At 47.3% G+C, this 22,280-nt stretch overlaps 1 protein-coding gene across 6 annotated transcripts in view; it reads right to left on the bottom strand.

Annotated features, from left to right (window-relative positions):
- Positions 1–22,280, bottom strand: part of arhgef10 (Rho guanine nucleotide exchange factor (GEF) 10) — a 266,890-nt gene that overhangs the window by 141,898 nt on the left and 102,712 nt on the right. For all 6 annotated transcript variants that reach the window (XM_069885202.1, XM_069885207.1, XM_069885208.1 and 3 more), the window contains 9 exons: positions 22,066–22,126; positions 21,652–21,731; positions 19,046–19,105; positions 16,663–16,847; positions 15,110–15,223; positions 8,659–8,767; positions 5,837–5,949; positions 3,095–3,172; positions 381–560 (listed from right to left, as the gene is read on the bottom strand). In XM_069885202.1, the coding sequence (XP_069741303.1) occupies positions 381–560; positions 3,095–3,172; positions 5,837–5,949; positions 8,659–8,767; positions 15,110–15,223; positions 16,663–16,847; positions 19,046–19,105; positions 21,652–21,731; positions 22,066–22,126 (980 nt within the window). The remainder of the gene's footprint in view (positions 1–380; positions 561–3,094; positions 3,173–5,836; positions 5,950–8,658; positions 8,768–15,109; positions 15,224–16,662; positions 16,848–19,045; positions 19,106–21,651; positions 21,732–22,065; positions 22,127–22,280) is intronic.

Below are 22,280 nucleotides of genomic sequence, written 5' to 3'. Positions count from 1 at the left end.
GGGATGTGACCGGCCCATTCTTTCAATTTGCCACTGCATCATTTTGTTCCAACTTAAGTTTTTCAAACTGTTACCAGTCATCTTTCATCCGCTGTCTATCACAATCAATCCCTCGGTTGTATCCACCATCTGCCACTACCCAACCCCCCCCATCCCCTTTCAACTTAAAACACACTCGTCTCCTCATTTTCCCAGCTATGATGAAAGGCCCTTGATCCAAAATATTGACCTCTTTTCTCTCCTTGCCAACGTTGCCAGATCTGCCGAGAACTTCCAGCATTTGCTGTTTTCCGATGGAAATACCATCTTCTGAGCAAATGCTCCTAACACCATTTTGACTCTGTATCAACGATCACGTTGATTTGGTTTCATGGACTTACTGAGGCAACAAAGACATCTCCAATCATTTCAACTGCGTCCCACTCCGTCACACGGCTTGCTAAGGCAATCTGGAACAAGCAATGGCACTGGAGAATCTCCTTTATTCGGTAAAATACCATTTTTAGTTTCCTTTCACTTAATAGTTTTGGATCCATTTCTGAAAGAGGTTTCTTGTATTGCTGTGGAGAAAGAAGGGCTAAACATAATCAACTTATTAACACATGCAAAAGCTTCTAGTTCGGTGGTTCTCAACCTTTTTCTTTCCACTCACATCCTACCTTCAGTAATCCCAATGCCATCTGTGATTAGTAAGGGATTGCTGAAGGTGGGTTGTGAGTGGGAAGGGAAGGTTGAGAATCACTGCTCTGGACCCAATTGTTACTGAAATATTTTGCTTGAGAAAAATTGTCATTGGCCCATTTCCTTTGGAGTCATGAAACCGAGCACAGAACGTGTCAATGAGGTACTATTAAAACAGCGGTTCTCAAACTTTTTCTTTCCACTCACATCCCACCCTAAGCAATCCCTCACTAATCACAGAGCACCAATGGCACAGGGGTGTGAGTGGGATGTGAGTGGAAATAAAAAGGTTGAGACCACTGGGCTTGTTGGAGCTAGCATGGTGTTTGAGCTCAGCACAATCGGCACTGACAGCCAACAGTCGGGTTACTCCAACTTCTTTTTACCCCAGCACCCAGATTAGCTATGGGGACACGGGGAGTGAATATTCCACTCCTACATGAGTTAACTAGATTTATTATCTCAAGTAGAACAAGATGGTCCGCAGGCACTGGGGGTTGAGTGCAATACACAAGCGCGCTGGAGAAACTCAACAGGTCATGCAGCGTCCATGAGAAGGGGAACCAACATTTCGGGCCTGGATCCTTCGTCAGGTGTAAATAAAAAGGCAGGCGGCTGAATTAAGAGGTAGGGCGAGGAGGAGAGGTTAGTACAGCTCGCAGGCGGGAGGGTAGAAGAGAAAATAAAAGCTGAGATGGGTAGTTCTCTGATCCGAGAAGGAAGGGTGGGCATCTGAAGGAAAGGAGACAGGGATAGGGAAAGAGAGGCTCAGGGTGGGGGGTAATTGAAATTGGAGAAGTGGCTGTTAATGCCATCTGGTTGGAAGGTGCCTTGATGGAATACAAGGCTCTGTTCCTCCAATTTGTGGGTAGCTTTGGTTGGGCAGTATCATGGACAGACATGTCAGTGTGGGATTGAAATGGATTGGCCTGCTATAGTCCTCACTGTTGCAGTGGATAGAGCCGAGGTGCTCAACGAATCGATCTCCCAGTCTGCGTCCAGTCTCCCCGATGTAGAGACCATAGCCGGAGCACCAGATGTAGTGAATGACCCCTGCAGATTCACATTTGGATCTGCTTGGGCTTTCGAATGGGTGGCGAGGAAGAGCGGGCTTAAGTGTAGAACTTCTTGCAGTCACAGGGTTCGGCACCAAGGTGGGGATTAGTGGGAAGGGGTTTGTAGATGAGGGAGTCCCAGAGAGAGCGGTCCCTACAGAAGGTGGAGAGGGGAGGGGAAGATGTACCTGGTGGTGGGATCATGCCATGGGTGGCAGAAGTTGCGGAGGATAATGCGTTGGATGCTGAGACTGAGGGAATAGTAGGTGAAAACAAGGTCCTCCAAGTACTTTAGCACCTCATAAAGTTCAATGGCTGACCTCCATTACCAATTCTTCCTGACCTACTTGAAGCTCCCATACTAATCACAGAGCACCAATGGCACAGGGATTACTTACACAGGGATTACTGTTTGTCATGAACGATTTACAAGCCAACGTAAACACTCGCAGGCCTTCTAAGATTAAAATCCGACTCTTTAGGAAAGCTCGGTACATATAGAAAAAAATTTGGAAGCAGAAATGTCACGTGACTTTGTGAATGACTCAAGCTGTACACCCTTTGTAGAATATTATGGCACAGAAACAGAATTCTCGGCCCATCCCATCTGTGCCAAACCATCCCAATGACCTGTACCCAGGCTGTAGCCCTCCAGACCCCCTCCCATCCATGCACTTGTCCAATTTTTTTCTGAACTGTCATAATCGAGCCCTCATTGACCACCTCAGCCGGCAGCTTTCCACACCATCATCTGGGTGAGGAAGTTCCCCCTTAACATTTCCCCTTTCACCCTAAACCCATGTCCCCCTGTCCTTGTTTCACCCAACCTCAGTGGAAAAAGCCGACTATATCTTCTGAAATTTTGTGTACTCCTATCAAATCTCCCCTCATTCTTTGATGCTCCAGTTAATAACATTCTAACCTATGTTTTTTATGCCTGTAATTTAACCCCTCAAGTTCTGACAACATCCTTGTAAATCTCTTCCATCTATCTTATTGATACCTTTTCTGCACTTCAGTGACCAAATCTGCACACGATACTCAAAATTTGGCCTCACCAATGTCTTCTTCTTATACCATCCCAACTCGGATACTCAATATTTTGAAGGCCAAGATGCCAAAAGCTCTCGTTATAACCCTATCAACCTGGGAACAATTCAGGTTTCCTTGCTTCCAATCATTTCCAGGTTACCATATTGTAAACGTCACCTTGGCAGAAGTCTATTGTGAAATTAAAATCCTTATGAACTGAAGCACTCCCAAGATTCAACACGATTTCATTTCTAATAGAAATGCCTGGTTATTAAATCAGTCCACAAGCAAGTGGCAAAACAGACACGAAAGGCGAGATCACCCACCTCCAGAATTCGCTTCAACGCATCATTGTAGTTCCTCTCACTGTCCACAATGGAACCAAGGATACGTCGCCGGATCACCTGGTGAAAGATGGAATCTCGTGGAATTGATGCAAAAATGCCTTTTAAACATTGCAGTCTACACCTTCTGTAGGGCAGATTCAATTACCGCAGCAGTAGCCACCCTGGTTAAAGGTTTGTTGCACACCAAAGCTACCAGGGTATGGTTCTCTCGGATGTAAACAGTTTACGTGGCATCAATTTTTGGAAAACATATTGCATAGATAAACAAATCCCAGTACCTGTTCTCTAGCAATATGCATGATAGCTGATAACTTTTCTAAGAGTACATCATACGTGGTGAGTTTAAAGATCAGATTCGCTGAGTTTAAATATCATATTTGTTGAGTTTAAAGATCTGATTCGCTGACTTTAAAGGTGCTGAAAGGGGATGAGTGAAAGGACCAGGGCGGGTCAGAAGGAAAGAGGAAGGACCTGACTGGATGTGGGCAAAGCAGTCTTCATGGCATTGGGTTAGAAACTGCCCAGGTGCAACATGGAGTGCTGTTCGTCTGTGGCAGGAGGAGGTGGCAGGTGGGTGTGGGAATAGGCTCATAAAGCAGGAGCTCGTGATGATCCATGTGGAGAAGGCCACACTGAGAGCAGGCAATGCACAATGCAGTGTGGTGTGGGGCACCTACTGGAGGCCCTGGATGGAGGTGAGGGAGGAGATGCAAGCTCGGAGGTTGTCGGCAAAGTGCACGGGGACGGAGGCCACCGGGAGAGGAGAAGAGGGTGGGGAGGGGGCAATACGGTGGGTGGTGGATAAAGTTGTAGCTTACAGGAACGATGGAGGACAAGCTGCTGGACGCAGAGGCAGGTGGGGTGAAAGGTGAGGATCGGGAACTGGGGGAGGGAGGGCGAGAGCAGAAGTTTGGGAAATGGGGGAGATGGGGGCTAGGGCTTTCTCAATGAGAGCGTGGAGATTCCAATCTTCTTCCCTTCTCCCAATGTCCCCTTCTCCCTCTGCCCCCACCTTTGACAGGGTTCACTGTTGTATTTCACATAGCACATCATGAATTTGTGGTGTAATGAGAGGACAGTGAGTTCGATGTGTAAGGTTACAACAGGATCGTTGGGAAAGTGGGTCAAGGACGAGCAGATGGAATATAACTCAGACAAGTGATGCATTTTGGCAAGTCAAACCAGGGCAGGATGTACACACTGTAATGGCAATGATCTGTTGTCAGGGTGCAGGTACATTACTATACAGGTAAACAACATTTAGCAAGCTTCCTTTCATCAGCTTAAGCAATGAATACAGGAGCTGGGATGCTGTATAACAGTAATTCAGAATGTTGGTTCAGCCACCCTTGGGGCAGGGGTGATGCAATTAGCGCAACGCTATCAGATCCTGGTTCAACTCCATTTCAGTCTGTAAAGAGTTTGCACATTCTCTCCGTGACCTGAGTAGGTTTTCTCCCACAGTTCAAATATATACAGAAATTAGTACATTAATTGGGCAGCACGGGTTTCAATGGCCGGGGCTTTCGACCATGCTCTAATGTTCAAATTACTTCTGGTTACAGAAAACCTCTCCTGGACACATAGCACCTCTTGAGTCAGGAAGGCGCAGCAGCGCCCACACTTCCGAATGAGGTTGAGGAAGTCCAGGCTGCTGGTCGCCATCTTGACAGCATTTTACAGTACAATACAAAGTGTCCTGTCCAGCTGCATCACTGTGCGGGACAGTCACTGCAAAACATTGGACTGGAAGTCGATGAAGAGGATCATCAAAATGGCCAAAAAGATCCCTTTCCTCTATTGATGGCATTCACTGGGAGTGTTGCTTAAATAGGGATCAAGGAATGACTGAGGACCCTTTCCATCCAGCACACAGGACCCACTACCATCAGGAAGGAGGCCAGGCTGGGGAATAGCTTCATCCTGCAGGCTGTGAGATTGATGAACCAAGTAATCCCAAAATATTTATATGCATTTATTTTAAATTATATATTTACGTATATTGTGATTATGTGCTGTGCATTGTGTGGCAATGTATGTGTACTGAGGTTCAGAGAAGCACAGTTTCATCTGGTTTTATATGTACAGTCAGATGATACGAACTTGATTCAACTAAAGAGGGGGCAGAAAAGGTTGAAAGGGACATTGCCTGGATTGGAGGGCTTGTGACGTGGGCAGATTGGGCAGGCTACATTGGTTTAATCTGGAGTGAGGGAGCAAAATCCTGAGTGGCATAGACGTAGGGCAGATCGCCAGAGTCTTGCACCCGAGGCAGAGGTGTCTATAGCAGCCATTCTCCACGTGTCTCCCGACTGGAAGCCAGAGCACAGTCAAGGGGAGTCACGGACTGAAATTACAGAATATTTTTTTGTTTTTCTGTTGTCGAGAAGTACAGGAGATTGCAAATAAACTTGCCTTGAGCAGAGTCCAAAGCCATAAAGAGGATGAGAATGGCTGGTTTAAAGCGGGGGCATAGGTTTAAAGTGAGGAGGGGGTTTAAAGAAGAAACAAGGGGTAAATTTCTCACACAAAGAGAGCTGGTGTCTGAAATGTGCTGTCAGGGATGGTGGTAGAGTAAGGAACAGGAACAACATTTAAAAGGCAGGTATTTGACCAAGTTGGGCACAGAGGAATGTGCATAGACACAACGGGCACCGATACCAGGATGGTCACGCTAACTTTGCTACTCCGGAGTACCGGCTAGAGGTTCCCGCAGTGTACCTGTTGCTGTGTCAGGCCTTCAGGCATGGGAGTCATTTCTGGCTCTGGGTGCATGCAGTCCACATCGATGAAGAGATTCTGTTCCTCTTCATCCAAGCAGCCCAGCCGGTGATCTGGGAAACAAAACAAGTGGCAAATGCAGTTGACAGCGTTGGATGTGGTCACACAGTGAACACTGGAGGAGCTCACGAGGGGGGGGGGGGTGGTCTATAACACTATTGTCTCTTCCTGTATAGCACTGAACAACCTCCCATAAATTTTGCTAGATGCCCGATTAACTCAGGGGTTTGCAATGGAACAGAAGTCTTCCTTTTCCGGTATTGCAGTCGAGATAGGGGGCTAGCTCCTCGAGCCCCGAGGGTGAACCAAGGGAGTCTGGCTGACAGTCACAATCTGCATCACACCTGGTGCGTCTCCATCCCTGGAACGTGCCCCGCCTTTGGTTTCTGATGAGCCACGAGTTTTAGCAAAGGCCATTCTCTATTTTGTCACAGTCACCACATTAAGCAGTGCTTCTATTTTTGGCCGAGTTGGGCACAGAGGGATTCACCTAGGCACGATGGGCACCGATATCACGATGATCAGCTCAAACAAGCCGAAAGAAGAACATTCTATTTAGAAAAGGTACTTGGTTTAGGCTATTTTGGATAAGATGTTAAGGGGATTAAAAGTGTTGAGGGGCATCAACTTAAATCGTACAGGACTTATTTTGTCTAAAAGCAAGCACGCTGCCACCCGTGCACATGAAGCGTTGACCCGTGCAGAGCTGGCTGGCCCTTGCTGTCGGCTGCAGTGCAGGTCCAGGCTTCATTAGTCAGCCTGCTCTGTGCAGCCACTGGGGACCTGAACAGGGAGGGCCTCTGTATCCCACAATGCTCCGGGGGCAACTGCAAGCAGCAATCCCGAAGAGCAGGGCAGATTAAAGATGGCTGCCCCCACCTTTGGGCTCCATCACCGTGCCTGGGTTACAAGTCGTCACAACGCGACAATGCTTTATTTTTCCTTTTTAATTTAGAGATACAGTGCGGTAATAGGCCTTCCCGGCCCAAACTGCCCAAATCCACCCGTGACCAATGAACCTGCTAACCAACCCCCCACCCCACCCTGAAACTGAAGCAGCTGGGAAAAATCCAGGCAAGTCACAGGGAGAACATACGAACCCCTTAAAGGCAGCAGCAAATTTGAACACAGGCTGCCTGCACTGTAAGAGCAGCGTGCTGATCCTGCTGCCATTTTCTGATCCTATTTCAGATTCCTGACGTGTATTATTTTAGAGTCACAGCAAAGCTGTGTGAGTCTTATCTTCTGCCCAGTGACAGTCACGGTTCCAGTGGACGCGGGAACCTTTCTGATTTGTATTGACCCACACTCAGTGTAACCCACTGGCCGTTACTGTGCACATTCCTACTGCATCAATCAGTGTTGGAAAGGCTTATATTTTCAGTGTGACTTTTCTGGCACCAGATCATCCACAGGAAAGGTGTAGCTACGTGAGTGTTTTTTCTTTTGATTATGGCTGTAATGTTTGGAAGGCCACATTCCAAAGATGTAGGTGGGGAGGGGTCACAGGGTTAATTGGTCAAATGGGTGGCATGGGCCCAGATGGGCCTATTTCTACACTGTGTCTCGGAATTAATGTGGGAAACAATTAGCTGCCACACAGTAAGCCTGCCGAGAGTTACCAGTGGGATGAACGTCAAGGCCCCCGGGGAGTCTTGGAGAACAGAGGGATGCAGGAGTACAGGCAAAATGTTGCCTGAGAGGTCCTGTGTCGCGTGGTGAAGAAGGTGTCCAGCACTTCATTGGTCAGGGCCCGGAGTCCAGGAGCAGGGTCGTGGTGTACAGGACTTTGTGCAGTTTCGGTCACCCTGCAGTCGGAGATGGAAAGGGTGTAGAAAGATTCAGGACAATTTTATCCCGACTGGAGGCCTTGAATTGCAAGGAGCAGCTGGAAAGGCTAGGACATATTTCCCTGGAACATAGGAGGTTGAACGGAGGGAAATACAAAATCACAAGGGGCATGGAGAATTTCTTTTTAAGACATACAGCACAGTAACACGCCATTTCGGCCCACGAGCCCGTATTGCTCTATTGCTTGCCCGGTACGTTTCTGAAATGTGGGAGGAGACCGGAGCCCCCAGAGAAAACCCATGCAGACACAGGGAGAATGTGCAAACTCCTTGCAGACAGAGCGGGATTCAACCCCAGTCCCCATTGTTGGCGCTGTAACGGCATTGTGCTAACCATTCCACCCAGAAGGAAAGTAGTCATAGGCATCAGTTTGAGAGGGAGGGATTTGAACGTGGCACCTTCTTCACACAGCGGGTGGTGGGTGTGTGGAACGAGCTGCCAGTGAGTGGTAGAGGCAGGGGCAAGGGCAACTGTAGCATTTAAAAGACATTTTATCGGATATATGGAAAGGGATATGGACTAAAGGCAGGCAAGTGGGACTAGCTTGATTAGCATGGATAAGTTGGCCTGTTTCTGTGATGTACAACGCACAGATCCGAGATCACTGAGAAGTCGATGAAGGGGAACGTCAACACAGCTTCACTCTCCATGGATGCTGCCTTACCTGCTGAGCATTTCCAGCAGTTCCCATTACAATTCCTGTTTGCAATTCCCACTGGGCACAATGGATCAAAGGGGAAAATGTTCTTCAAGTCTTGATCCATTCAGAAAATCTTAAAAATCATTTTCTTACTTTACGTGATCAGAGATCAACCCCAAAACTTGTGAAAGGTGCTCCCATCGTCAGGAATTACTCCAGCCTCAAGTCTCTTGCAGTTCCCTCTGTGACATTCACAGGCTGAGCCACTGACCTTGATTCCTGTGTCGGATAAATGAGCGGCTTCTCTTAAGAACAGCTGCCTTCGTCTTCTCTATGCCATCTTTTGTGCCCTCCTTTGCAGCTTTCATCAGCTGTTGCATCTGGAAGTTAACACAGTGCTTAGTTCAACACACAGTGGAGGCTGTTTTTGATCCTCAACACTATTCGCTGACAGCAACACCATCAGCTTGGGCTCTAGTTCACTTGCACATCTCTGCGGAGTTGACAGCTCTTGACCAAGGTGAGCATGACGTCCCTCAGGAATTGTGGACGATCTGCGGAAGGTAGCGTCTCTTGCAACACTCTACCCCCCCTCCCCACTTCTTGATCTCTCTGTCTTCATCTCGGGACGGACAGACATCTTCTACTGACCCACTTCCTCGACCACACCTCTTCTCACCCTGTCACCTGTAATGATTCCATTCCTTTCTCTCAATTCCTGTGTCTCTGTCACATCTGCTCCCAAGACGAGGTCTTCCATGCCAGATCATTAGACAGGTCCTTCTTCTTTCCCTACCGCCATCAACTGGGCCCCTACCCACAGATCCTCCACTGCCCACACATCTACCCTGGGCCCCTCCGCCCCTATGCACAACAAGGGCAGGATTCCCTTTGTCCTCACCGACCACTCCACCGGCCTCCACGTCCAACACATCCTCCTCTACCATTTCTGCCACCTACCATGTAATCCCACCACGAGACACATATTCCCCTCTCTGCCTTCTGCAGGGACTGCTCCATCTGTGACTTCCTCATTCATCCTTCCCTCCCCACAAATCATCCCCTTGGCACCTTCCCCTGTGACCACAGGAGATGCTCTATTTGCACCCACACCTCCTCACTAACCACCATTCAGGGCCCCAAACAGTCCTTCCAAGTGAAGCCACACAAAACTTGTGAATCTGCAGGGGTCATCTACTGCGTCGGTGCCCGCGGTGTGGTCTCCTCCATATTGGAGAGACTGGACGCAGACTGGGAGATTGCTTTGTGGAGCATCTCTGCTGGAATAGCATGGATCTCGTGGTGGACACTCATTTCAATTCCTCACCTCATTTTCTAGCTGACCCGTCTGTCCAAGGTCTCATGCACAGCCAGACTGAGACCACCTGCAAATTGGAGGAACAACACCTCATCTTCCAGCTGGGTACCCACCAACAAGATGGCATTAACATCGACTTCTCCAATTTCTCTAGGCAACACCCCACCACCTTCTTTCCTCTGTCCCCTTTCACAGAGCCAAAAATCAATTCTCACCTTCCCTCTTGTCATATCCAAATTAACACCTTATGTCTGCTGGACCCTCTTCCTCATTTCTTTGCACAGTCTTCAATTCAGGACCCTGTATTTTTTCCAACGTCGGTAATATATTTTTACCACCTATGGACGCCGAGAGACCGGCTGAATTCCTCCAGGTTATCCGTGTTCTGATTGCCAACATAGCCAGGTCCATCTGACGCCCTGACCTCCCATCCATTGTAAGAAGGCAGCCATAAGGACCCCCCCACCACCACCACCACCACCCTGGTTGCAACCTCTTCTCACTGCTACCTTCAGGCACAAGACCAGCACCTTTTAGGTTCAAGAACAGTTTGTTTCCAACGGCCATCAAGCTCTTGAACCTCCCGTTATTACACCAATCATGGACTACTCTGATTCTATAAAAGGACAGCCTGCATTATTGCAAGTCACTGGGATTATTGAAAACATCTATCATTTTTTTGTGTTTATTGTGTGACAAATTATGTTATGTTTACTATGTTTTAAAGGAGATAAATTGGGGCAAGTTTTTTTTAAGTGTCGGTCACATACAAACACTTCAAAAAAGACCTCATTTAAAACACTGGAGCTCGGCTCAAGCCAGACAGACCAGGCTCTGAGTGCCTTTGCAAAAGCTTTGGGGAGTGCCTATAGAGACTGCACTAAAGGATTGTTGCTTTGGAAAGCCACAGATGAAAGAACTCAGAGGATTAGGTCTGGAGCCGCAGGCTGACTGAGTGCAGTTTGCTGTTCTAAGAGGAACATGTGGCTTTGCAAGCAGAGAAGGTCAAACAGGCTTTTCTCAGACAGAGAGAGAGAGAGAGAAAGAGAATTTAGTTCTACAGTGCTGCAGTTCAGCAGCAGCAATTGGGACTGGAACAGGACAAGCTGGCAAGCTTGTGCAAAAACCTCATTTGGAAGACAGGCTGTGAGTGCTTAGTTCAACCTGGTCAAAGCCCTTGTGGTTCATGCAAAAAGGAGAGGACTGGCTGCCTAATGTTTCATTTGAAATAAGAGAAACAAAAAGGAACTCTGTGATGACCTGAAAGAAAGAGGTTATCATCTGGAGAACCCTGATGGGGCAAGTTTCTTTGGCAAGACACTGACGTGGCTGATTAGAAGGAATCGGTTTGTGTCCAGCGAACAACAAATCTCTCTCTGAAAACCGGCAAGAACCTTCCTGAGTGGTAACAATTTACCTTTCAAGCACCAAAGCCTGGTGAAATTCATACATGTTAAATTCAGTGCACAGTATAAGAATTGCCTGCAACCAGTAAACTTGGAGGAGTGAGAAGTAAGACTAGACTGTGAATTAAAGAACTCTTCTGAATTTACATACATATTAGATACACGTGCATTTAGAATTAGAAGGGGGTTAAGTTAATTGTAATAAGTTAAGAGTTTGATCCTATTTTCATGTTTAAAGATAATTAAAAGCAACTTTTGTTTAAGTAACCATTTGTCTTGGTGAATATCTATTTCTGCTGGGTTTTGGGGTCCTCTGGGCTCATAACAATTTCCTGTTTAATTCAATTAAGTACAACTATAATAGTTGTTTCAGCTGTTATTGTAGTTGTTCTATTTATAAATTACGTCTTCGTCGAACCACAGAATTGTCCATGATAATCACAATATCTCCGCATACAAAATTGCATTTAGCTTTAGACCATATTTGTCGTTCTTGTAATAACGAAAGATATTAATTAATCCAACTTTTCTAAAATAAATCTGCAATAAATTGCACTGCTTTCCATCTTCTTTTCTGAAATTGACCTGGAGGCATCAAAGATTTAGATCAGTGGTTCTCAACCTTTTTCTTTCCACTCACATCCCACTTTAAGTAATCCCTTTGCCATCTGTGCTCTGTGATTAGTAAGGGATTGCTGAAGGTGGGATGTGGGTAGGAAGGAAAGATTGAGAATCACTGCTATAGACCTAATTGTTACTGAAATATTTTGCTTGAGTAAAATTATCATTGGCCCATTTCCTTTGGAGTTCTGAAACTGTGCACATAACGAGTCAATGAGGGACGATTAAAACAGTAGTTTTCAATTTTTTCTTTCCACCCGCATCCCACCTTAAGCAATCCCTTACTAATCACAGAGCACCTATGGCATAGGCAATACTTAAAGTGGTAGGTGAGTGGAAAGAAAAAGGTTGAGAACCACTGCTTTAAATTTAAGAAGTAGGAAATAATTTGGTGCAAGTGACTCAATGTTATTTGAATTGAGAGATATTTTTGTTATTGGACGACTATTTAAATTAAGCCTTTCAGCCCATCTAGTCTGTGGCATATTATTAATCAGGTTAATCCCATTGACCTGCACTCAGACAAAGCCCTCCATACATCTCCCTCACAAAGGATTCGGTTTGCCCACAGTGATCTGCCACCAACCACACAATTTGACAAATACTTTAGTAGCGTCACAACTAGATAGGGTTGTAAAGAGTGCTTTTGATACACTGACCTTCATGAATCAAAATATCGAGTATAGGGGAGTTGGAGTGTTATGGTCGAGTTGTACAAGACATTGGTGAGGCCAAGTTTGGAGTATTGTGTGCACTTCTGGTCATCGAACTACCATAAAGATACCAATAAGATTGAAAGAGGAGATTTACTAGGATGTTGCTGAGATGAGAGTAACCAAGTTACATGGAAAGATTAAATGGATTTGGATTTTATTCCCTGGATCATCGGAGAATGAGGGGAGATTTGATAGAGATTTACAACATTAAGAGGGGTACAGACAGAGTAAATGCAAGCAGGCTTTTTTTACCCACTGAGGTCGGGTGAGACAAGAATTAGAAGATTTGGATAAAGAGTAAATGGTAATATGTTGAAAGGGAACGTCTTCACACAGAGAGTGGTGAGAGTGTGGAACGCGCTGCCAGCTGAAGGGGTGAATGAAATGAAGAAAATTTAGATTGGTGCACGGTGGAGGGATGTGATCCAGGCGCAAGTCCATGGGGATATGAAGAATACTAGATGGGCCAAAGGGCCTGGTTCTCTGCTGTAGTATTCAAGGACCACTTCTGCGTTCTCTCCCTGGACATACTTAGTTTCTTTTGCCTTTTTTAAAAATGGTTTGAAGCTTAATTCAAATGTTAATTCACACAAGACCCGGGTCTTATCTTAGGTTTAGTCTTGATGAAAGGTCTCGCCCCGAAACGTTGACTGATCATTTCTACCCATGGATGCTGTCTGACCCGCTGATTCTTTGCTCAAGATTCCAGCATTTGCACTTTTTCAGCTCAGATTCCTTTCCTGACATGTACTGATACACAAAATGTAATAATGCACAAAATGCGTCCGCTTTTACCTGCCATAAGGATTCACGAAGAGACACCATGAGCCCAGTGCCCCACCAATGAGAGAAAGAGTAGCAGAAGGTAGGCCAGACGGAGACACTGCATGTCTGTGGATTCGCCTCTTGCGCTCCCATCACCTCTGCAGCCGCTCGGCCTCCTCTCCGCTCCATTGGCGGACCTGAGGTGTTCATCTCCACTTTGGTGCTGGATTCCCCTGGGAATAAGCACCAGCACTCTGTGCGTTCCCAATGACCTACTGCACCTGAATACAAGCCCTTTGGGATTGGCCACCCACCACCCCTCCCCACCTTGGGGACCCCTCAGATCTGTCCATGCCCTTGTTATCTCTCCCCATTTCAGTAACAAGCATCTCCCTCATTAATCTTCCAAAAAATGGGACGTTTCACATTTTCCACCTTCCACATCTTGGCTCATCCATGAGCCTGTGCATTTCCCTTTGCTACGTTCCTGTGGGCCTCCTCCGCAACTTCAAACCATTTAAAATGATGGAGGCTGTTAGCTAAAGCCTTGCAGCTGTTGAACTAGCTGATATTCTTTTGCACCGTTCCACTGAGATTGCCATTCAAGGACTCAACAAGGCATCGGAACGAGACAACACCATTTCCCCAGCTGCGTTACTTCACAGCCAACAGCAGAATGAGCCTCCAGCAAGCATCGAAACAAGAATGATCTTGTGGAATCCACGGAGGAGTATGGGGAAAGCAAACTTTCATCCATCAGACTATCAGAGAGAATGTGGCCATTCAGTTCATCGAGTCCACCCCATCGTGGTTGATTTGCTATCCTTTTCAACCCCATTCTCCTGCCTTCTCCCCATCACCCTTGATTCCCTTAATAATTAAGAACTTAACGAACCCTTGTCTTGAATATCCTCAATAGCCATCGATGCCAACGTATTCCATAGATTCACCACCCACTGGGGAGGGAAATTCCTCCTCATCTCTGTTCCAAAGGGACAATTTTTTTGTACTGAGGCTGTGCATCCTCTTCACGTCCACTCGAGCCAGGTCTTTCAGCAATCGACAGGTATCAATGAGATACCTCCCTTCTTCTGCTGCTAAACTCCAGCAGGTACAGTCCCAGACCCATCAAACACTACTCAGGTGATAACCATTACATTCTGGGAACCATTCTTGTGAGCCTCCTCTGCTCCCTCTCCAATCCTTCCTTCGCCACACAGCCCAAAACTGCTCACAAGACTCCAAGTGCTGTCTGTCTTCTGCCTTACAAAGCTTCTACGTTACGTCCCTGCTTTAATATTCTCTCTCGAAATGAATGCCTTCCTTACCAACAACACCACCTGCAAATTAACTTTTAGGGAATCTTGCACAAGGACTCGCAAGTCCCTCTGCCTCTCTAATTTCGGAACTCGTTACCATTTAGAAAGCTCTCCATTCCTTCCACCAAAGTACACGATCTTACACATCTCTACACTGCATTCCATCTGCCATTTCCTTGCCCAATCTCCTGCGTCACTCTTAACCTGCCCTTCCTCCAATCTCTGTTGTTGTCCGCAAACTTGGCCGAAAAACCATCAATCTCCCGCATCCAATGTGAAAGGAAGCTGTCCCAGCACTGAGCCCTGTGGAACATCATCGGTCACTGGCAGCCAACTATCGGAACCAATTTCTAGCACAGAGAAGACACTGCAACATTCGGCAGGTGAAGGCAGGGGAGAAATGCAGAAAATAACTCAAAACTATCGGCCCCACAATCAGCTCAAACCACAGACTGTTTTGGAAAAACCTGATCGAGTTTGGAACGAGTCCAAAGGAACAGATTGTCAGGCTGAGAGTTCACTCGTGGTTACTAACTGGGGCTTGATGCCGACAGGAATCTGACGGGAGGGAGGGTACCTTGCGCTCCTGCTTCTGCTTCAGTTGCTGAAGTTCCACATTGCCAACAGCACTGGCCAGTTCCTTCATCTTCTTCTCGTAATGCTCCTTTAACCGACTTAGGTCTTGGGAAAGCTGCAACAAAGACATACATCGTCTTCAGTCACAGCCAGTGGACAACAGGGAGGAAAACACCTGGGTCGTTTCTCCGGCAAATGTGGGATTCGTGAAAATCATCCACAAGTTTACATTCGCATGTTCAATGAGGCTCAGGCCTTTTGAGGCACTGGTGGGGGGGGGGGGGGGGTCAGACACTTGGTGATGTCGGCCTGGGGCAGGCAGTCAGAGATGCCAGCGGTTAGGGGGGGGGGGGGTTTAGGAGGTCAGAGAGGCCAGCTGGGGGGAGGGCAGGCGGTTTGCACTATACAATGCAAAATTCCACATCTAGAAAGATTCCAACCTGAAACGTCGATAATTCTCTTTGAGCCTTGATGCAAGGTCCCTCCCTGAAGCGATGACTGACCATCCCTCCCCTCAGATACTGTCTGACCCACAGAGTTCCTCCAGCATTTGTTTGCTTAGGTTTCCTGCGTCTACAGCTTTTGTTGGTCAGTGCTCAGGTTGTATGTTTCTTTGTCACCTCGTACTGTGAGAAGGGTTCTTCTGCAAGGAGTCTAACAGGTTATTTCCAATGTATGTCACCAGCATCATCATGGAGTGTAGGGTTACCATGAAAAGCACCAAGGGCAGCATAAGTGCCCAGTTTTGGGGTTCATTTAGGAGACTGACAGCTGATAGAGGAAACTGTCTTTAAGAGTGTGGGGGGCAGGTTTTACACTCGAGCCTTCTCCCCAGTGGGAGGAGAGGGGATGTCCGCAGTCTGATGGGTCCTTCAGTGTTTTGGCTGCCTGGTGGATGAGCAAGCACACAAACGTGCTTGAGGAATTCGGCAGGTCACGCAGCATTCACAGGAAGTAAAAAGTAACCAACGTTTCGGGCCTGGGCCCTACGTCAGGTGCAAGGAAACAGCCTGAATGTTAAAAAAAAGCGGAGAGGAGGGGAGGGGAGGGAGGTGGTCGGGGAGGGGGAGAGTTTGGGGAGGGGAAGGAGGAGAGGATGAGGGAGGGGGGAAGGGGAGGAGAAAAGGGGGAAGGGATGGAGAAGAGGGGGAAGGGATGGAGAAGAGGGGGAAGGGGTGGAGAGGTGGGGGGAAGGAGAGGAGGCAGAAGGGGAGGAGAGGAGGGCGGAGGAGAGGAGGGGGAAGGGGAGGAGAGGAGGCGGAAGGGGAGGAGAGGTGGCGGAAGGGGAGGAGATGAGGGGGAGGGGAGGAGAGGAGGGGGAAGGGAGGAGAGGAGGGGGAAGGGAGGAGAGGGGAAAGGGAGGAGAGGATGGGGAAAGGGGAGGAGAGGTGTGGGGCAGGTGACCGTGCGCATCCCCCCACTCCCCTTGCCTGTTCTCTGTGCCTCCCTTCCCTCCTTGCAACACCAAAACAGTCTTCAAAGTCCCACTCCAAATATCTTTTTCCTTTCAGGATGCAACCCTTCCACGCAAAGAGAAAAATAAATGACACGTACGTGTATCTTATTCTTGTGAGATCGGCCTTGGAGGAAGGAATTAGGGATTCCGTTTTCAGTTCTTGAATCTCCATCACTCTGGTCTTCGTAGCTCTCAAACTCACTGGAGCTCCAACCATAATCCAATGAACTAGTCGCTGCCTCATCACCATGCTCCACATCGTCATAAATCAGTTCCTCAGGGTCTAATAGCATGGAACCAGTTACAGGCACTTCAAACTTTGCAACACGAAAGGGGAGAGGTGGTGGGGCTGGGTGAGGTGGAGGGGCTGGGTGAGGTGACGGGGCTGGGTGAGGTGACGGGGCTGGGTGAGGTGACGGGGCTGGGTGAGGTGACGGGGCTGGGTGAGGTTGATGGCAGGGGTGGAAGAGGTGGGGGGACCGGGCGAGCTGGAGGGGGCGAGACCTAGGACAAGGGAGTGAGGGTGAGAAAGGAGCAAGGCACGCAAGTGGGGCGGGGTAGGGAGGTGGAGCAGGGGGCTGCGCGGAGGACGGAGCGGACGGAGTGGGGAAGCATGAGGCAGGGATGGAGTGGTGGGAGCATGAGGGGGACAGAGCGGGGGGCGGGGCGCAAGGGGTTCTATGGATACATGAAGAACAGAAGGATGATGAGAATGAAAGTGGAGGCAACATGTGCATGGAGGCAGAGGAGGTTGGGGAGGTCCTAAATGAATACTTTGCTTCAGTATTCACCAGAGATAAGGATCTTGATCAGGGTGAGGTCGAAATTGAACAGGCCTGTTTACTGGATAATGTGGAGATTAAGGAAGAGGAAGTGTTGGATCTTTTTTAAAACATCAAGATTGACAAATCCCTAGGGCCAGGTGCAATTATACTCCAGGCTGCTGTGAAAAGAGATAGCTAGATGGTAGCTATGATCTTCGAATCCCCTTTGGCCGCAGGGGAGGTGCCGGGGGATTGGAGAATAGCAAATGTAGTCCCCTTGTTCAAAAATGGTAATAGAGAGAATCCTGGGAATTATAGACTGGTGAGTCTTACGATAGTGGTCCACAAACTAATGGAGAGGATTCTTAAGGATAGGATCTATGAGCATTTGGAGAAGTTCAGTCTACTCAAAAAAAATCAGCATGGCTTTGTGAAGGGAAGGTTGTGCCTCATGAGTCTAATTGAGTTTCTGAGGAAGTAACAAGATGAAGGGTAGGGTGATAGATGTGGTCCACGTGGATTTTAGCCAGGCATTTGACAAGGTCCCCTACGAGAAAGTCATGAGGCACAGGATCAGTGGAACCTTGGCCATGTGGATAAAAAATAGTCTTGTTGGAAGAAAGCAGAGAGCAGTATTGGAAGGAAAGTAATCTGCCTGGAAGTCAGTGACTAGTGGAGTGCCACAGGGATCTGTTCTGGGACCCCTGCTCTTTCCAAATTTTATAAATGACCTAGATGAAGAGGCAGAAGGATGGGTCAGTAAGTTTGCAGATGACATGAAGGTTGGAGGAGTTGTGGATGGAGCTGAAGGTTGTTGAAGGTTACAAGAGGATATCGACAGGATGCAGAGTTGGCCAGAAAAGTGGCAGATGGATTTCAATCCAGATAAGTATAAGATGATGCAATTTGGAACGACAAACCAGATGGCTGGGAATAGGGTTAATGGTCAGTTATTTAAGGGTGTGGATGAACAGAAGGTCCTTGGGGTACAAATCCATACATCCCTCAAGGTCGCCGCACAGGTTGATAGGATCGTTAAGGCCTATGTGTTGTTGGGATTCATTAATAGGGGGATTGAGTTCAAGAGCCGAGAGGTCATGTTGCAACTCTACATATCTCTAGTGAGTCCACACTTATTGTGTTCAGTTCTGGTCACCTCATTATAGGAAGGTCGTGGAAGCTGTGGAGAGGGTGCAGAGGAGATTTACCAGGATGTTGTCTGGAATGGGAAACAAGTCTTATGAGCCAAGGTTAGCAGAGCTGGGAGTGTAGAAGAATGAGAGGAGGCTTGTTAGTGATCTGAAAAGATTATGAGAGGCACAGATAAGGTGGTCAGCCAGCACCCTGTTTCCCAGGGCAGGATCAGCAAATACTAGAGAACGTATGTACAAAGTGAAGGGAGGGAGTTTTAGGGGAGTAGGGGAGCTTTCAGGGTTTTTTTTTATATACACAGAGAGTTGTGAGTTCTTGGAATGCTTTGCTGGGGATGGTGGTGGAGGTTGAAACATTGGGGCCATTTAAGAGACCCTTAAACAGACATATGAATGAAAGAAAAATAAAGGGTTACGAGATAGGGAGGATTTAGTCCTTTTTTTTAAAAAGGAATGAATATATGGGTCGGCACAACATTGAGGGCCGAAGGGTCTGTATTGTTCTATAGGTCACCAGGATCTGTCCATTTCCAGCAGGCAACAAAAGCACATTAATGAGCACTTGCCTGTTGCTGACGCGTCGGAATTCTCTCTTGGCACATCATCATAAATCACTTCATCCTGACCTGTGTGGGTAAGGTACACGTGAGGTTAAAAGGGTGATTACACAGAGGGCCGTGGCATTAATATTCTGTGAGACAGGGATGCCTCACATTGCCCAGCCATAAGCAGGAGACAGCAGATTTAGAACCAATGAGCTTTATCGTCATGGTTGATATTCTCTGGGAGTTCAATCTCAGCCCCACACCCCATGCCATGAGACGCCAGCTGCTCTGCCTCTCCATTTCACATGAAGCCACATCTTTCCCCTCCCCTCATCATCTGGAGTTGCTGGTCTGGGCACTGGTCCATTCTGGAGCAACAAGCACAGTGGGGTAGGTGCTGGCCACAGGACAGGCCCATTATGTCTGCACAGCATGAAGAAATCAATCAGGGGACAGCACTGGGAAACTCAACAATGGATCATGCCAACAAATTGAGCTCATAATATTTCCCAAATGTTAATTCAGCATTGAAACTCAGCCGGCTTTTCAACCTCCCCTTGGTACACTAATCAGGGACTGCTCTGAAACCACAGGATGGGCTGCACTGTTGTAAGTCATTTTTTTTTGCATGAGGATTACTGTGAATATCATCTACCTTATGTATTTATTACGTTTTTTTTAATATTTAATTCAATTACTTTACTATCATAGTTGGTCTTTGAGTGCATCAATGGGAGGAGAGTCAAGAGACCATGATGAGTGTACATAAGAAATAGGAGCAGGAGTCGGCTCCACCATTCAGTAAGATCATGGCTGATCTGATCATTGACCTCCACCCACCTGCCTTTTCCCCATATCCCTTAATTCTTTTTTTTAAGTAAAAATCTGTTTCATGGTAGCCTCAACTGCTTCCCTGGGCAGAGAAGTCCATAGATTCATGACTTTCTGGGGAAAAAGAGTTTTTCCTCATCTACATGTTAAATCTACTCCCCAGAATCTTGAGGATGTGTCCCCTAGTTCTGGTCTCACCCACCTGCCTCTATCTTATCTATCCCATTCATATGTTTCTATAAGATATCCTCTCATTCTTCTGAATCCGAGTCAGTATAATCCTAGACGATTTAGTCTCTCCTCATAGGTCAACCCCCTCATCTCCTCTGGATTGCCTCCAAGGCCAGCAAATCCTTCCTCAATTATGGAAGCCAGAACTGCACACAGAACGCCAGGTGTGGCCTCACCAGTACCTTGTAGAGTTGCAGCATGACTTCCCTACTCCTGAATTCAATTCCTCTAGCGATGAAGGCCAACATTCCATTTGCCTTCTTAATAACCTGTTGTGCCTGCAACCAAACTTTTTGCTATTCATGCACAAGCCCTCCCAAGACCTTCTGCACCACAGCATGCTGCAGTCTTTCACCATTTAAATAATAATCTGCTCTTCTATTTTTCCGACCAAAGTGGATGACTTCGCATTTACTAACATTGGACTCCATCTGTCAGACCTTTGCCCACTCACCTAACTATATCCTTCTGCAGCCTCTCCACATCCTCTGTACAATTTGCTTTCCCACTCAATTTAGTATCATCCGCAAACTTGGCTGCCCTACTCCCTGTCCCCTCTTCCAAATCAGCAACAGCTGCGGGCCCTGCACTGACCCCTGCGACACCCCACTTCCCACTGTCTGCCACCTATTTATCCCAACTCCCTGCCTTCTTTCAGTTAACTAAACCTCAATCCATGCCATTAAACTTCCCCTGACTCCATTCATTTGTATCTTATTGATAAGTCTCTTTTGCGGCACCTTATCAAACGCCTTCTGGAAATTCAAATATACATATACTTGGAGGCAGTCCAGAGGAGGTTCACCAGGTTGATCCAGGAAATGAGGGGGTTGACCTACGTGGAGAGACTAAATCTCCTGGAAGGTTCAAGAGACCATGATGAGTGTAGCAAGGAGAAATTCTAGAGCTTAGTCTGGGCTTTTCAATCCTGAATTGATTATTCAGCAAATAATATGAACCCCCCCCTCCCTGTTTGGCAGCAGCAGGAAACAATTCCAGGCATATGTGGATTGTACAATGTATCAAGGTGTCTGTGTCCAGGTGCCTGGATCTGACCATACTTGGAGACTGTGCACACCTTGACAAAGGGCCCAAGACCGAAACGCTTTCTATAGATGCTGTGCGACCTGCTGAGTTTCTCCAACACGTTTATGTGCTACACTGTGTGCAGTTCCTGAGTGGAGGGTGTTTTGCTTCAGAGGGAGTACCACGAAGATTCACTATGCTGGGGTCCTGGGAAGCTAATCTGTCGGAGATGCATCCCTCCCCAACTCTGACTTTGATCAGTGATCAACCTAATTTGTCCCCTCACTGTTCATTGCCTGTTCCTTGAAGTAGGGCTCAGGCCCAAAACGTCAACAATGTATCTTTGTCTCCTATAAACACTGAAAAGACCAGCAGAGTTCGTCCAGTATTTTGGTGTGTTTTTGTTGTTCTCTCCCTAGAAGCTAACTTAACTGCTGGAATTGACACCCGGTGCCAGAACAGAGGCCTGGCTGAGAAAGTCTGACCCCTCACACAGTGGGGCTCATCTTGTCGATACATACCCTCCAGTCGATACATACCCTCCAGCCACGCGGCATTTTCTGGGTCTGAAGCCCACTTGGCAAAGGCGTTTCCCGTTTCAAAAGCTGGATCGTCCTCCCTGTGGTCACACAAAATGGAAAAGACTGAGAAATGCAATGCTCACCAACGGAAATCAAACAGCAGAACTCGAGAAATCAGGAAACAGCTGTGGAAGATTGAAGCAGGCAAGATCCAGAATGACTCTGATTCCATTTCCCAGTGACCAGGCAACCTTCTCAGTCTGAAGAGCTGTTAACCTCTTGAACAAAGTGAGGCAGTGTTCCGGTTACACTGAGAAATTTGCCATTTAATCATAGAAGTGAAATTGCAGAGTGTCACAAAATGCACGGCCCCTGTAAACCTCCGGCCAGGAAGCCAAGAACATCCCCCAGTGACAAATTCAGCAATCTTACCCAGCCTGGTGATCGCTCCCTGGGTTTGGACTGCCTTGAAATTCTTCACTTTGAAATGATCCTGTAAAGATACAGCAAAGGGGAAGATCAATAAAAACTTAGCGCACAATCATACAGCCACAGAAGCAGCCCTGCTAAATCCAAACTGACCATCAGCACCAGAACTAGCTGAATGGCCCTTTGACACCAGTGGTTCTCAACCTTTTTCTTTCCAC

Source organism: Narcine bancroftii, chromosome 6 (assembly GCF_036971445.1).
Source record: "Narcine bancroftii isolate sNarBan1 chromosome 6, sNarBan1.hap1, whole genome shotgun sequence".
NCBI classification, from domain to species: Eukaryota; Metazoa; Chordata; class Chondrichthyes; order Torpediniformes; family Narcinidae; genus Narcine; species Narcine bancroftii.
The sequence above is the reverse complement of the archived record's forward strand: the minus strand, read 5'-3'. Positions and strand labels throughout refer to the sequence as shown.